Here is a 17,366-nt window from a genome sequence, read left to right on the forward strand (position 1 = left end):
CCCCAAGCCCCAGCACCGGGGTGGCCTTAGAGCCCTCTTTCCTCTTTTCCTGTCTTTGCCCCTATGCCCGTTTTCCTTTTCCCCTTCTCTGTCTCTCTCCTTCTAGCTTTCTCCATCTCTCACCCTCCCCTTCTCTCTCCCCCTCTCTCTCTCCCTCACCCCTCTCCTTTTCTTCCTCTCTCACTCTCTCTACCTCTCGCCATCTCTTGTGCGCTCTCTCTCTCTCTCTCTGTCAAAAAGAACAGTGGGTAGAAGGGAGAGCTTGGAACAGGAGAAACCATGAAATGAGCCATCAGGAAAGAGGCCCAGCTAGATGTGGGAGCTGTTTATAAAAGAGCTGTGACATCAAAAGACCAGGAGGCAAACAGATTAGGAGGGTTGGGATAGTCACCACAGCGGGGAGGGGTCGCATGGGCACCTCCTGACAGCTCCTTAGCTGGAGCGCTGGCCACTTAGAAGCCAGTGAGGGGCAGCAAGGCCATTTCACTCCTCAGACCTCGGTTACCCATGCCCCAGCCAGACAGGGGCTGAGATGAGGCCTCCCTGTCATCAAGCACTGCCCAACTATGTAGTGGGAGCCAGAGGAAGGTTGGGAGCCTTCCCAGAGCACTGGCCTCCATTTCTATCTGGATGGGCTGCAGCAGCCAGAGTAGCAAATTTAAACTTACCGACGTGCCCTTTAACAAGCTAAGGAAGGAGATTGTCTTGTTATTATCCCCTAGGGCCTCATCCCAACTATATTAGTATTAGACACTGAGCATTGGTCATATGCCAGGCCCTGTTCTAAGCACTTTACATATGTATTAAATTTATTTATTCTTCACAATCACTCCATGGGCAAGGTATTGTTACTAGAGCCATTTTATAGATGGGGAAACCGAGGTACAGAAGTGAACTGTCCACAGTCACGCAGAGCAGAGATTCAAGCCAGAGCTCCCACATATGACCACACTGCACTGCATCTCAAGATGATGGTAGGACTAAGCACTCTAAGGTAATGATGACACTGGCATGATTTCCAGAAAGTCAAAAATCCTTGGCAAATATCAACATTTGTCAGGGCAAAGAGCCAGAAGCAAGGCCTGAGTGACAGGGAGCCATGAGAACTTGCCCTCACTTCTGAGAGTCACACTTGACTTTCTCTACTTCTCCTTGGAGGTGTGGCCCCAGCAAGGGATGAATCCGGATTTGTACTTGTAGGAGGAGCAGGAGAAGGTGGGAGGCAGGGACTGGCTCTACAGAAGCCAACAGGAGGGAAGGAGGGACGTGCTTACCCCAAACACTTTCTTGGCTCCTGCTTTAGCAGCAAACATGGAAAGGATCCCGGTACCACTCCCAACGTCCAGCACTACTTTGTCCTTGAACACATGCTTATTGTGATACATGGAGTTCCGGTAGGTGAGTGTCCGCACCTCATCCTTCAGCATTTCCTGTAGAAGGAAAGGAAAGGCAATGTCAGTTTATTCAAGCCACCCAGAAACACACCAAGGTCACGACTGGTGCCAGGACTGTTCTGCCAAATTTTTCAAGAATCTCAGTGATGGGGATGCCTGGCTGGCTCAGTCAGTGGAGCCTGCGACTCTTGATCTTAGGGTCATGCGTTTGAGCCCCATGTTGGGTGTAGGGATTACTTAAAAATAAAATCTTAAAAAAATATAATCTCGGGCACCTGGGTGGCTCAGTGGGTTAAAGCCTCTGTCTTCAGCTCAGGTCATGATCCCAGGGTCCTTGGATTGAGCCCCACATCTGGCTCTCTGCTCAGTAGGGAGCCTGCTTCCTCCTCTCTCTCTCTCTCTGCCTGCCTCTCTGCCTACTTGTGATTTCACTCTGTCAAATAAATAAATAAATTTTTTAAAAAAAATGTACAAAAATCTCAATGATGTCATTAGCCCAAGCTGCGGGAGAGTACTATAGAGCAGCTGGACTAGGGGTTACCTGACACTTTCAAGCAACTCCAGCCTTAAAACTCTACCCAAGAAAGATAATTATGTACTATAAGAAAAGACACTCATGTCCAGCCCTGGACCAAAAGCCCCACCCACCAAAGAACAAAAGGAAAGATCAGTGCAATGCAAATTGAGGGATTTGAGTTAAACCTGAAGCAGAATCTTCTGCCACGGTGAGAGAATTGTCATCCAACACGTTATTAGAGGAGTCTTTGTGGTTTGTGTGTGTGCATACCTTTTTCATTTGCTTTTTTTTAAAGAATGGAAAACATATTTCTTTGTCCACCATTAGTTAAGAGTTTTGTGGCCAAAAAGAGAGAGAGAGAGCACGCAAGCAAGGTAGAGGAGTGGGGGCAGAGGAAGATGGAGAGCAAGAATCTTAAGCAGGCTCCATACCTGACATGGAGCTCAGTCTCACAACCCTGAGATCATTACCTGAGCCAAAATCAAGAGTTGGATGCTTAACTGACTGAGCCACCCAGGTGCCCCAAATGCTTTTGACTAATTCATCATCAATAGTATTGGGATTTATAGTACAATTTTAGTATAATGTTTAGTACAACTTGCATACAATAAAAAGCACAAATTTTAAATGCATGGTTAGGTGTAAGAGTTTTTTTCTTAAATTTAAATTCAATTAGCCAACATATAGTACATCATTAATTTCAGATGTAGAGTTCAATAATCTATTAGTTGCCTCTAATACCCAGTGCTCATCATATCACTTGTCCTCCTAGGTGTAAGAGTTTTGACAAATGTATCCCTGTGTAACCACCACTATAATCAAGCCATAGAACATCTCTAACTTCCTAGAAAGTCCTTAATGCCCCTTGGCATTCAATCCCCCCCCACCACCCAGATGATCAATCATCTAACTTGTATCACTATAGCTTCCTTCTGCCTTCATATAAATTGAATCATATGGTAGGTATACTTTGGTGTCTGGCTTCCTTTGCTCAACATAAGGTTTTGGAAATTCATCCACTTTATTGCACATATCCAAGGTTTGTTCCTTTTTTCTTGTTCTTGTTGTGACTGACTAGTATTCCACTGTATGGAAGTTTATCCACTCACTTGTTGATGGGTATTTGGGTTGGTACAAATAAGGCAGGTACTAACACTCTTGAATAAGTATATTTGAGGATATGTCCTCATTTTCCTTAGGTAAATACCTAGAAATGGGTTTCCTGGTAGTTGTTGAATTTCATAAGAAATCACCAGTTTTCCAAAATAGTTGCTCTAGTTCATGATCTCACCAGCATTGCATTAGCTCTCAAGCTGCTTCACATGCCAGCAACTTAGTATTATCACTTATAAAAAATTGTATTCATTCTTGGGGCACCTGGGTGGCTCAGTTGGTTAAGCAACTGCCTTCGGCTCAGGTGATGATCCTAGAGTCCCAGGATCTAGTCCCACATCTGGCTCCCTGCTTGGCCAGGGGGTCTGTTTCTCCCTTTGACCTCTCCCCTCTCATGCTCTCTCCTCTCATTCTATCTCTCAAGTAAATAAAATATTTAAAAAAATTTGTATTCATTCTTGTACATTTGTACATTTGAGCTGGTATCTCATGGCAGTTTTAATTGCATTTTGCTTATATCTATTGATATAGATAACTTTTTCGTGTTATATGAATATTTATATTGTTATATGAATGTTATATGAATATTTATGTTATATGTTATAGTTATATGAATAGCTTATTGGCTATTCATATAAATCTTCTATGATATGTCTGTTGGAGTCTTTTGCTCACCTTTTCTTGACCTATTTATCTTTCCCTTACTGAAATGTAGGAAACATTTCAGAAACAAATATATATATATTATATATATATTCCAGAAACAAATCCTTTGTCAGATATATGTATTATGAATATCTTCTTCCAATCTGAGATTTGCCTTTTCATTTTCTTGATTTTGTCTTTTGAAAAGCAGTTTTTAGTTTTGATAAAGGCCAAATCTTAGGTGGTTTTTTTTTAATGATTAGAATTTTTTGTGTTCTGTCCAATCTTTGTCTACCCCAAGTTCACAAAGATAGTCATCTATGTTTTCTTCCAGAAGTTTTATAGTTATGGCTTTTACTTTAGGTCTATTATTCATGTCAAATTAATTTTTTCCTATGGTATAAATAAGGCACGTGAGTTCATTTTTTACACAAAACAGATGATATAAGCACCGTTTGTAGAATAAATTATCATTTTCTACATTGAATTACCTTGCCATCCTTGTCAAAGATCAATTAACTATATATTTGTAGCTTCTCTAGTCTCTTCCATTAATATACCTGTTCAACACTAACTTGATCACTGTAGCTTTATATTAACTTTGAAATAGTGTGAGTTTTAGTTCTTCTTTTACAAGGTTTATTTTAGAGCTTATGCATTTCCATCTATATTTTAGAGTCTGCTTGTGAATTCACACAGAACAGCCCCCTGGAGTTGATTGGAATTGCGCTGAATCTATAAATCAATTTGGAAAGAATTGATATTTTACAAATATTATCTTATAGTCCAAGAACATTGACACTGTCTTCCATCTATTTAGGTCTTCTTTAATTTCTCTCTGCAATGTTTTATAGATTTTAGAAGTCTTGCATTTCTTTCATTAAATTTATTCTCAACTATTTTACCTTATGGCATTGTATATGATATTTTAAAATTTTATTTTCCAATTGTTTTATGTCAGTCTACATATTGATCTTGTGTTTTTCAGACTTGCTCACTTCACATATTAATTGTCTTGTGATTTTTTTGTAGATTCCTTTGTTTTTCTACCTGAAAACTCTTGTTACTTGTGAATTAAGACAATTTTACTTCTTTTTCCTATCTGTATGCCTTATATTATTTTGTTCTTTCCTTTTGTTTTACTGAACTGGAAAGGCCTGCCATGCAATAAAACATTGAATAAAATAGGAGAAGACAGGCATTCTTTCTTTGTTCCAATAATATAAATGTCACCATTGAGCATAACGTTAGCTGTGGGTTTTCTATAAATGTCTTTTATCAGATGAAGACATTCTTTTCTATTTATAATTTGCTGAGAGCTTTTATCATGATTGGCATTGAATTCTGTCACATGTTTTTTCTACATTTATTGAAATGGTATGTGACTTTTCTCTTTTAGTCTGATAGCATGTTAAACTCCATAGATTGGTTTCGAATGCTGAACAAATAATTTGTCATGATGTATTATCCATTTAAAGTAATGCTGTGTTTTACTTACTAGTACTTTATTACACAAGTTTCTATCTATATTTATGAGAGATGTTAATCTCTAATTTTCTTTTACCTTCTCTGGTAATAAGTTATGCTGACTGAGCTCATCATACAAGTTAGAAAATGTTCTCTCATATACTTTCTGAATAAGTTTGTATGAGATTGGTATTTTTATTCTTTAAATATTTGACATATAGGGGCACCTGGGTGGCTCAGTGGGTTAAGCCTCTGTCTTCAGCTCAGGTCCTGATCTCAGGGTCCTGGGATTGAACCCCGCATTGGGCTCTCTGCTCAGCCAGAGCCTGCTTCCCCCTCTCTCTCTGCCTGCCTCGCTGCCTACTTGTGGTCTCTCTCTGCCAAATAAATAAATAAAATCTTTAAAAAATATGTTTGACATATAATTCACCAGTAAAACTATCTGGGTCTGGAGTCCTTTTTGTGGGAAGACTCAATTTTTCAATAGATAGAGGTCTGTTTTAGTTTCCATGCATTCTTACATCAGTTCTGACAAAGTGTTTTTCCAAGGAATTTATCCATTTCAGCTAAGAGATCAAATTTATGGGCATAAAATTGTCATAATATTCTCAAATTGCCTCTCAAATGTTTATATTATCTGTACTGATATCCTTGTCTTCATTTATGATACCCAAATTATCATAAATAATTTGTATTTCACTTGAATTTTACTTGATCAGTCTAACTAGGGGTTATCTTATTAGTCTTTTCAAAAACTAATTTTAAGGTTTGTTGATTTTCTCTGTTGTTTTATGTCTACCTCATTGATATGTGCTCTCATCTTTATTATTTGCGTTTTTAAACTTACTTGCGTTTATTTGTTTCCTCTGCTTCATAAAGTAGAAACTTTGATTACTGATTTTGTACCTTGCTTTTTGTCTAATATAAGCACTTAAAGTTATAAATTACTGGAGTACCTGGGTGGCTTAGTTGGTTAAGTGTCCAACACTTGATGTCAGCTCAGGTCATGATTTCAGGATTGTGAGATCGAGCCCTGCATCAGGCTCTGCACTGAACATAGAACCTACTTAATATTCTCTCTCTCCTTCTCCCTCTGCCCCTCCCCACTCTCTATAAATAAATATATAAAGTTATAAGTTTCCCTCTAAGTTTTGCTCTCATTTCATCCCACAAATTTCCATGTGTCTGTATCTTAGTTCAGACAGCTTTAACAAAAAAACCATAGACTGGGTGGCTTAGAAAACAAACATTTATTTCTCACAGTTCTGGAGACTAGAAAGTCCAAGATCAAGGTGCCAACAGATCCATTATCTGATGAGGGCCTGCTTCATGGTTTGCAGATGGTCATCTTTTCCTCGTATCCTCACGTGATGGAGAGCAGAGTGAAAAAGCAAGCCCTCACGTCTCTTTTTATTTTTTCAAGATTCCAGAATACATTATAAATGTATTTTGCTGAGAGGAGGATAGACTATCTAATAAATGATGCCATAGTGCCTAACGATCTATATAAAAATATGGCTGGACCATAATCTCACAGGATATATAACATTACTTAAAGATTAAATATTTTTTAAAAATAAAGATTAAATAAATATTTAAATATGAAAAAAAAAGAACTTTAGGGGAATTTTTAGGAGACTGTGTTAGTTTTTTATTGCTGTCTTTACAAATCAGCCAAAACATAGTGGTTTAAAACAACACAGATTTGTTTTCACACAGTCTGGAGGTCAGAAGTCTCATCCAGGTCTCACAGACTTAAAATCAGGTGTGTTTTTTCTGGAAGTTCTAGGACAAAATCCATCCCCTTGCCTTTCTAGAAGCTACCTGCATTCCTTGGTTCATGGCTCCTCCCAGCTTCAAAGCCCCAACTTCCTCACTGTAACCTCTGTCTCCATTGTCTTGACATCTCCCTCTCTGACTCTAACTTCATTTTCCTGCCTTCTTCTTTCACTTATTGGGACTATTGTATCATGTCTCCTTTTAGGATACTAATCCAATTCATGAAGACTCCACTTTCATGATTCACTTACGTCCCCAAGCTCTACTCCCTGATAACAATATACCAGGCATTAAGACTTCAGTATATGAATATTGAAGGGGATACAAACATTGAGTCCACTGCTTTGTGTTTTCACTATCATTTAGTTTGCAATATTTTCTAATTTCTCTTGTTATTTCTTCTCTGACCCTGTTTTCAGTGTTGCTTAATTTCCAAACATTTAGAGATTTTTATTAATAATTTATTATTTTTGGTTTCTAGTTTAACTCCATTATGATCAGAACAATGTATTCTGCATGATTTCAGTCTTTTGAAATATATTAAGATTTGTTTATGGTCTAGGCATATGATCTATCTTAGCAAACGTTTCAATGTGTACTTAAAAGTAACGACTATTCTTTTAGTTTGTGGAAACAATGTTCTACAAAATCCTATCAGGTCAGGTTATTTAGTTGTATCATCCGAATTTCTACATTTTAGTAATCGTGTGTGTGTGTGTGTGTGTGTGTGTGTGTGTGTGTTCCACCAACTATCAAGAGAGAAGTGTTTTTTTAAAATCTCTAACTATAGTTGGAGATTTGTATTTTTCTCCTTCTATAAATTTTGCTTCACATTTTTGAAACTTTGTACACACATGTGTGACAGCTTTGTAATGTGTCACCCTGGCTGGCCACTCTGCATTTCCCAGAATTCTCTTTCTACTATGTTACCAGTTAAAGTTGGCTATAGAGAAGATTCTTGTGAGATCCAAAAGGTAAAAAGGAGGTAGGAATCATTTTGTAGGGCACACATGTCATTGACGATGTGTTGACTCACTTTGTTGGCATGAAGGAGCAGCTGGGCCTTCTTCAGTTTCTCTGTCTCCTGGGCTGGGTATGTGTGTTTAGCTCCGTGGTGAAACACCCAGCCTCCATAGGATATGCTCATCACCAAGGTCAAAGGCAATAGAATGGGCATGTCTTTCAGTCTGTCCTTATAGGATTCAAGCTTATGCTTATTCGTTCTAGCTAGTATTGAGTTCCCCATATTTTACATTCATCTTCCTTTCTGACTACCTGCCCTGTGGACTTCAACTTCCAGCATCAGACATGGAGACACAGCCTTACACAATTACGTGAGCCAATTCTCTTTGTGTATGTGTGGAAATATATATATATATATATATATATATATATAATCTTCTGCTGGATCAACTTCCATGGTTGAACTCTGACTGACACAGAATTTGATGCTAGGAATGTCTCTGAATATAATGATGTATTTTCTGAATTAGTTTTCAGTTTTCTGGAATCTTATTAGAATTAAAGGCACTAATGCCTCTGTTGCCACTGATAAGGAGGACACCAGTGGTCAACAGCATGAGATGGCAAATGAATTACTCAGGTATTACTTTAGATACCTGTAATAAAGTATTAATAAAGACCAGATTCTGGATGACTAAGTATTTGTTATCTAAGAACATTTTAGTCAACATAAGAGGCATAATGGGTGGGTTAGCTGGTTGGTTGCTACTAGCTGTTCTAAAAAAAAAACTTGGAGAAAGAAAATGACTTTAAGAACTTAAATTCCCAGATCAAGGTCTGCATATAGCACCCAAGAGCTTCTGCGATTTCCCTGGAATAAACAAACACACAAACAAAAACATTTCCTGTAGGTACAGGGTCAAGATTTCCAAACACCAAATCCAAAATCTAATCCTACAAATGCCTGAATTAGAACACAAATTACATTCCCATCCTTGCAAGGCCTCTTTTGTTAAAGCCGAGGCATCTGCTGGGAATGAACAGGATCCTAAAAATTGGAATGGAAACAGGAAACATATGATCAATGGGGAACCTCAAGTTCCTAAATTACAGACTCTCTGCCAGTAGAAGAATCTTCTACCCCTGCCTGAGGGAGTTTGTTTACCTTTTCCTGAAGAATCATATTGGCCTCCCTTAAGGTAGTTGCTGGAAGTACTGCTGATTCCCCTCAGGACCTCCCCTTCTTTCTTTGCTGCTAGCTCTGTAACTAGATTCAATTCTAATCAGACCCCAAAGGGTGAGGTATAAAATGTGAGGTATGATACACTCCAAAAGAACTACACGTTGTTTCTCACTTGCTTAGATTGAATCCTGGGGAATATGTATGGGGATGTGTATTAAGGCTGTGGGATCAATATGGAAGGAATATAAAGTTGAATGGGGCCAAGTTTATTAATATGGGTTCACTAAACAGAAATTCCAGATTTATTGTTTTTTTTCTTAGAGGCTTCGAATGCCTGTAATGGTTGGTTTGTTTGGGTAACTGAAATACGGATCCAAGGTTAGCCCCCACTACACAAAGTCGAGATGCTAGAACTTCCTTGGTATGCTGAAGAGAAAGGTATCCAAAGCCTTAGAAGATTGGAATGTTAGAGCGCATTTGTCATGTGAGACCTACTCACCAACATCACAGAACAGGACTTTTACCACAGTTGTGAAAACTAAGTTTGCAGGGGAGTCCAGCGTCCTTGAGGAGCTTTCTGGTTGCTCTTCTCTATAGGTCAGAAACTACAGTGGGAAGGGCCACCATCAAACTGAGACCCCTCATGGCAATGGGAATTATATCAAACTGGGATTCTAGAGAAGCACAAGTCAAATTGTAGCACTTAATCACCATGTATTATATGGGTGTGTTTACTGCAAAGGACTTGGGAGCAAAAGCAGTATTCAGAACTCTGACTTGCAGAGACCTATGGTGTTGGCCATAGGTCTCTAGAAAAGAGTTTATAGAGTGTCTAGAAAAGAAATAGCTGGGAAGCATACTGAATTCTTACTTGATCTGTTGAAGCAGAAAAATTATAGGTCTAGTGAATAGAATCACCAAATTGGTTTGGTGATCAAATTGGTTTGAATCACCAAATCTAGAGTCATACTGCTCAAATGATTCAGAGACGTGAGACAGTTAACAGACCCAGAACACTGGAATGAAGGAAAGGCCATGTTCTATGAAGAAAAACTCTGTTACAGTGCCAAAAATGGATGCTGGATCTGCAGCCATTACCACATTACAGAGTGACTGCATTGGAGAAGGGAAAATAAACAAAGTTTTGAGGATTATTGGACACTGGCTCTGAGCCAGTGACACCAATTCCAGGAGACCCATTAGTCTAGGAGACTAATTCCAGAAGACCCACATCCCCATTCAAGTGGCCTGTTTGTCTGTGAGAAAACAGAAATGGATCTTGGAGAATGACTGTAGATTATGATAAACATAATCAGGTGGTGGTTCCAATTACAGCAGCTGTTCCAGATGTTATTTAATTGCTTGAGAAAATCCATACAGAGTGTTGCTGGTGTGTTGTTGTTACACCAGTTTTAAAAATTGATCCACCTATATTTCTTCAAATCACAGCTCCCATGCTTTTGAGGTCTTTAACCCAGAGCATCATTTAGCCTCTGTGTGTCAATTTCCCCTTCTGGAAAATGGGATGATAACAGTACCTACTTCATAGGATTCTTGTGATGATTAAATAAATGTAGTAAGTGTTATAAAAGTGTTAACTCTGGCTCTTGGTGACAACTGTCACCATTTTCCTCCATGCAAGGAAAGAGTTGAAGATGAGCCATAATTGAGGAATGGAGGTGAAATAGGAGCGAAGTTTTTGGGATTCGTCAACCATAGCTACAGTTGGAAGTCCTTGCTGCCTGTCTTGATAGAATTAGATTGGCCCAGTGCCTCTGCAGATTCTGTTGTTGCTAAAGGGGAGCTTCCCAGATACCTGCCTTTAAATCAAAGCTTTCCATCACTGCTTTGACCTCTTCTTTCCTCTAAGGCTCCAGACCACAAGAGTTTGGTTCAAACGTGCAAGTTCTGGGAGAAGAGTTGTGACTTAACAAAGCTTCCCCTGTTCAGCCCCTCAAAAGAGAGGCTCTCTCCTGTGCCTCTACCTCTGCTCTAATCATCCCTTGGAGAGAAAAGCCCAAAGAAGTCTCCAGACATTTCAGACAAGAGCCTGCCACTCTTTGTTGAAAACAATTCCCCGCCCCCAGCTATGGATGCCTTTGTCTCGCAGCTTTTCTGCCTATTAAACACATGACAGCACATTGACTAATTGCTGGGAAATGAGGCCCTGAAGAAATCTATTTCAAAAGAACCTGTAGCAAGATTGTCAAAAGAAGGGGCACCTGGGTGGCTCAGTGGGTTGAGCCTCTGCCTTCGGCTCAGGTCATGATCCCAGGACCCTGGGATCGAGCCCCGCATCGGGCTCTCTGCTCGGCAGGGAGCCTGCTTCCTCCTCTCTCTCTCTCTCTGCCTGCCTCTCTGCCTACTTGTGATCTCTCTCTCTCTGTCAAATGGATAAATAAAATCTTTAAAAAAAAAAAAAAAAAAAAAAAAAAAAAAAAAAAAAAAAAAAAAAAGATTGTCAAAAGAAGAGAGCTGGCCAGGAGTGGAATCAGCGCCCAGGGCTGGGGGCTGGGAACAAAGCCCCACTGGCAGGGATTCTTCTGGCTGCTGAGGAACCAACCCCAGGGGCTGACTATCAAAGACTCTGGGAATTCAGGGGTGGGGTTTGGGAGGTCATGGATCTGGTCCCCTCCCCTCCGAGCAGAAGCCTCAGTAAGCACCCATCTGTCATTTCCTCTCCCATTCAAGATTCCATTCCTCTCAGAGATGCCCTGTAACAGGGATGGAAGAAGAGAAGTGTCCAGAATCACTTCTTACTGTGCTCTTCAGCCCCCAGGAGTGCCCTCCCCCAAACTCGACACTTCTTGTTTACATCTACAGACTAATCAAACCCAATCCACCCTGCATCACGTTTCTAAACACTCACTGATCACTATTAATCAGCAAGCTGGCTGTGCTACTGCCCAGCCCTGGGAGTGTCTTGTTAATGAAGGGAGAAGACTGCCAAACGGCCAGCTCAGCTCTGGATGGTGAGGGGTGAGTCTTGTCCAGACTGAGGAGGCAAAGGCACTAGCCACTAGCTGTCTGGCATAGAACGGGGATCCCTGGGGCTTGATAATGAGACATGAGCAGGCCCTGTCTCTGCAAAGAACAATGTTCAGAGTCCATCCCCCCCTTACTTTTCTTTTCTTTTTTTTTTTCTTTTTTTTTTTTTATGTCAGATGATCTTGGAAACCAAATAGGGTGGAGGGAAACCTCAAGGGTGAAGGAAGGCTAGGTAGCTACCCCAACAAGAAGACCTATGCATTTCCCCAGAAGCCAGATCTAGAGACAGATGGCCTACGGCAGCAGGAGGGATTCAAGGTAGGTAATCAGAAGTACTTCCAGAGGCAAAGCATTGCTAAAACTATTCCAGGGCAGGTTACTAAGGAAAGAAATGTTACATGATCATTTGCTCCATATTTATTAGCTCAGTCTGTTCTATACTTATATATGTTTATGTTCAGGTTTGGGCTTTCTGTCAATATATGAAATGGAGGGAAGCTGGTATAGTATTTATGTGATGCCCCTTGCTTTCTTCTCCCACTGGAGATGACACCCTCCAGGATGCCCAGCCATGTACTGACCAGGCACCACCTGAGTGATCAGATTAGCCACCAGGTCAAGAAACCACAAATCAGCGTGTCATGGCGGTGGCTAGAGGCCAGGGAACTAAGTCCTGAGGGGATTATAGAAGTTAATCAAAGCAGAGGAAAGCCCGTTCCCAGGAGCCAAAGGGTGGCAGAGCAAGAACTTAGTGAGGGAGGTGTCCCAGAAGTCAGTCGCAGAAGGCTCCATGGGGGAGTGGAGCTGGAAGACCAGGCAAGGATAAGCATGATGCACATGTCATAATTGGTTGGTTTCTAGTGGAGGGATTTCAGGCAAGCCCCAGGGGAGGCATTTTTTGGAATTGGCATCTCTGCTAGGAATCCACCTCATTGAAATAGGTGCCCAGAGCTACATGCCTTTTGGAATTTGGCCTGTGGGTGACATGTCCTCTAATTAGGGACAGGGCAAGCTCTTAAAGACGTCTTTCTTCCTCCCAGAACCTCTCACAGGCCTAGAACAGGGCTCAGTGCACCACCTCACCCCGACCCCCACATCCATGGGGAGTAGGATGAGGGAAGGTACAGCTGCTTACTTATCTGCCCATGATGACATGTGAGCCACCAAGAACAGCAGGCTCAGCTGCTCAGGACCCCGGAGCCAGGACCCCCAGGAGAAACACAGGGCCCAGTCTTCCTTCCTGCAGATCCCAAGCTTAACACTTTTATGTGGACAGCAGTTCTGGGGTGGGGGGGGGATGTCAAACCCTGAGTATCCCTCAGGTGAATAAGACAAACCTCTGAGTCTAGAATTAACTGAGGCACCCCTCCTTCACTCTCTGTCTCCTCCTGGAATTGCAAAGGAACAACCAGAAACAAAGTCAAAGTTTCCAGAAAGAAAGACAGACTTCGTTTAAAGTCTATATGGCATGATAATCAGGGAGGAAGCCTTTGGGCCCCAAAGATAAAGGTTTCATTCCTAGCTCTGCCACTTACTATCTTGTGACGTTGTGTGCAAAAGAAGGAATGAAAGTTGACCTGGATTCTTAAGATCTCACACCCCCATGTACGAACTGGGGACCAATGATCTTGTATTCTCTGAGTTCATTATAATGAATTTGTATTATTTCATAAGTTGGTGAGTTGGTGGCATCGGGGACAATGTGTCTCTTTAAAAAAGGAATACTTGAAATCAAAACAGAAACACCAAAAGTAAATACTAAATAATACAAATTTGGTTTGCCTAAAAACAAACATATAAGTAATTATAATTGAGGACAAAAATAACAATACCAACTTCATAGGGCTGACCTGAGGAATAAATGAGCCAATCAGGTACAATCTTGGAACAACCCCCAGCATGCTGTAACATTAAAAAAAGGGGGAGGGAGGGTGGGGGGAGTGCCGGCTATTATTTTTAAATACCCTTCCGGCAGTGACAGGGTTAACATTTTGTCACAGGGAGGGTGTACACAGGCATCTAATTGAAAGAGGAGCTTTGCAAAGCAAGCAGGGCTTTGTTCCCTTTTCAGTATTTCTTCATACAGTAAGGAGATAATAGAAATATTTTCTTCATAGAGTTCTTAGGAGGATTAAGTGAAATGATACGTATAATGTGCTTAGAACCATGCTCGGCACTGCGTAAGCACTGGTTAATGAGTGAACGGTCCCCAGGCTGGGTGGCTGGAGAAAATGCTGGAGAAGAGGCAGGTGCAGGCTTCCTGGCTGCAGGGAAACTCTGTTCTGTTGATCAAGGAACATAAATCTTCCCTGCTATGGTACAAGACAAGCATTGAGACACAAGAATTTCCTGAGAATCAATCAGGATGGCAGACCTGGGCCAGGTTTCCAAGGAAGTTTGCTGTATTTCTTCCCCTGGAGGTGTTCATTGGTCTAGGACCTAAGGCCTCCTAAGGCCTCCCTGAAGACCAGACAGCATGGCCTCTGGAAGGTCTTCTCAGCCTCAGGATTCGAGCTGCAAAGCATCTGAGCTCCTAGAGCAGGGATCTAGAGCAAAGACATCTGGTCCACCTGGATCACCTGGGCTTAGGGTTGAGAAGACACAGGTGCTGGACCATAAAAGAAAAAAATCCCAAGCTTTGCCCCCCACGCCCCTCCAGCCCTTGCTCTCTGGCAGAGAAACACACAAACATATGCTTCCAGCTACTCACCTGCTGCAAGCCTGGCCCTGACCCTCTCCCAGAGAGACTTTCAGGAGGGAGGGCCAGGGACCTTGGGCCACTGGGAAAACCCACTTTTTGACAGCAGACAGTTGAACACATAACACTGTTTTCTAACAGTGATGGCACAGCAGGGCTGAGCTCAGTGTGGTTTACCTCGTGGATCCCAAAGTGGGCATAGGAGTCGAAGTAATAATCTCGCGAGGTCATCTCCTCTGGGTTCAGCAGCTTGGACATCTTGCCCCGTCCCGGGCAGCTGGGTTGAGTGGACACATGATGGACACATTGCACAGGCTTGGGTGGGACGACGGGCTGAGGGGGTTGCGGTGGGGGACTGTTCACCTGAGGGGAAGAGAAGAGCTTGGTGTCAGCAGAAGCAATGAGGTCCTGCCCTCTGAGATGCCGCCCCGCCTTCCTTCCCCTCCCTGAGCCCCGCGGCTCCCGTCTGCTCAGCAGCAACCCTTAGATGCCGATGGACCCTTCCAGCTTTCTGGCAGGCCAGCTGAGGGCTGTGATTTGTAGAGAGGTTCCATGCTACTGAGGAGCCAAAAAGACCTCAAATTAACCCAATTCCATCACTAACTAGTCAGGCGATCTGAGTCAATCAAAAGGCCTCAGTTTCCAGATCTGCTAAACAAGGGCAAAAATACATTCCTTAACAGGCGAATAGTGAACACCCCCAAAGGGAGAGATGTATAGCATCACAGAGCCTTGAGGTTGGAGCCTAGATTCCAGAACCAGTCTGCCAAAACCAGAGCCCCAGCTCTGCCACTTGGGAGTTTAGCGCCCGACCTTGGGCAAAATTATTAACTTCTCATTGCCTTGGTTTCCCTATCCCTCCAATGGGAATAAAATGATCTCCATGTCCTAGAGTCACCCCTAGAATCAGATAGTTGGTATTTGTAAAGTGCTTATAAAAGGGCCTAGCACATAACCGGTATCTGGTTTTTCGTTGTTGTGTTGTTTTGTTTTGTTTTTAAAGACTTTATTTATTTGACAGAGAGAGAGAAAGATCACAAGTAGGCAGAGAGGCAGGCAGAGAGAGAGAGGAGGAAGCAGGCTCCCTGCTGAGCAGAGAGCCCAATGTAGGGCTCGATCCCAGGACCCTGAGATCATGACCTGAGCGGAAGGCAGAGGCTTTAACCCACTGAGCCACCCAGGCGCCCCTCTTCGGTATCTGTTAAACTGAAACCTGCCTGTGCCCTTAGGAAGATTGAGTTCCTGGGCTTCTCTCCAGCAGGCAGCACTTGTCCTTCAAAACGTAGGTCTCTGAGGTTCTGGGGCCTCGCTCCTGCTGTCTCCCCTCCTGCTTTCTGTGAGCTTTACTCTGAACTTTAGCAGAAGTTTCCTCCGGACTGCAAAAGCCCACGCTGATGGGGGCCTCCTGCCTGCACACGAGCACGTTCGCTCTTTCTGAGTTCCCAACCCTGCCACGAAGCCCCGCGCTACACCCCACTGCTGCTGGGGGTCACTGGCCAGCCCCTCCTCCTTCACAGGCTAAGGGGACGAGGGAGAAGGAGAGAAAGTTCAGGGAGTTCTGGGGCCCCAACGTTCAGCTTGACTGCAGACACAAAGTCAACCTAGGAGAAGAAGCTTCGCTCCCCGGAGCATAGGAATCCAGGTGTGCACAGCACAGCAAAGGGCTCAAAGCAGGGCAGAAGTTTAAAATACTGAGAAGCAGTATTATCCAGTAGTTGGTCCTCTGGGATTCCTGGATCCCAGTCTGCCACAGGTAAAATTAAAAATAAATGTTGAGAGGCAGGTGATATGGTGTAAAGCGTAAATCCTGGGGCCACACTGCGTGGCTTTAAAACACCGCCCTGCTGCTTAGTGGCTGGCGAATGACCTTTGGAAGTCATTTGTCACCATGTGCCTCGGTCTCTTCCACCATGAAATAGACATCATGATGAAACTCCTCTGAGAGAGCCATCAAAAAGTTTGGGTGAGTCCATACCTGTGAAGTGTTCAGAACAGTGCCTGGCAATAGTAAGCTCTAGTATTATTACTACCATTATTATTCATATTACATAAACATGTCTCTGTTTCATGCCATGATTTTCTAATTTCTGAGCTGAATCAGCTCAGACTTATTAATGTCCTTCCCAACAAGGGAAATAGGGAGGCCCTAGGACAGAGCAAGTTCAAGAAACCCAAGAGACTCCCTCTCTCCATTATGCCCTGCGAATAGCCCCCAGACTGCCCTGTGTCCTGGGCTGGAGAGGAGTGAGCTCAGGGGAGGGTGATGGTCCCATTTTCCTGGTGTATCTAGGCTACAGCCTCTGGGAAATAAGCAGACTTCCCAGTTTAGCAACATCAGGTTTGAGGTCGGTGAGATCCCGGCTGGCTGGCAGAGGCAATCGAGGCTGCCTCATTAGAATGCAGCAGGTGTGCCCACCCTCGGCTTGGGATGTTGGTCACGGTCTCTGGGAGGCTAAAAATAGACTGTGTCAATTGCATACTCCCGTGCTGGCTGCAGAGTCACCTCTAAAGCTAAAGAAGGTTCCGTGCATGAAGCTCACCCCAATCTTGACACTATTTAAATGTATTAAAGAGAGAAAAAGTCCTAGCTGGTCCAGGCAGTGTGCATGGTCAGGGTCA

The 17,366-nt window shown here is 42.6% G+C and overlaps 1 protein-coding gene across 1 annotated transcript in view; it reads right to left on the minus strand.

The window, feature by feature from the left end:
• PRMT8 (protein arginine methyltransferase 8) overlaps positions 1-17,366 on the minus strand; it is a 100,488-nt gene that overhangs the window by 38,876 nt on the left and 44,246 nt on the right. The window contains exons 2-3 of the mRNA XM_059403790.1: positions 14,925-15,110; positions 1,275-1,430 (exon numbers count right to left, since the gene is read on the minus strand). Of these exons, the coding sequence (XP_059259773.1) occupies positions 1,275-1,430; positions 14,925-15,110 (342 nt within the window). The remainder of the gene's footprint in view (positions 1-1,274; positions 1,431-14,924; positions 15,111-17,366) is intronic.

The sequence above is a fragment of the Mustela nigripes genome, chromosome 6 (genome assembly GCF_022355385.1).
Source record: "Mustela nigripes isolate SB6536 chromosome 6, MUSNIG.SB6536, whole genome shotgun sequence".
NCBI classification, from domain to species: domain Eukaryota; kingdom Metazoa; phylum Chordata; class Mammalia; order Carnivora; family Mustelidae; genus Mustela; species Mustela nigripes.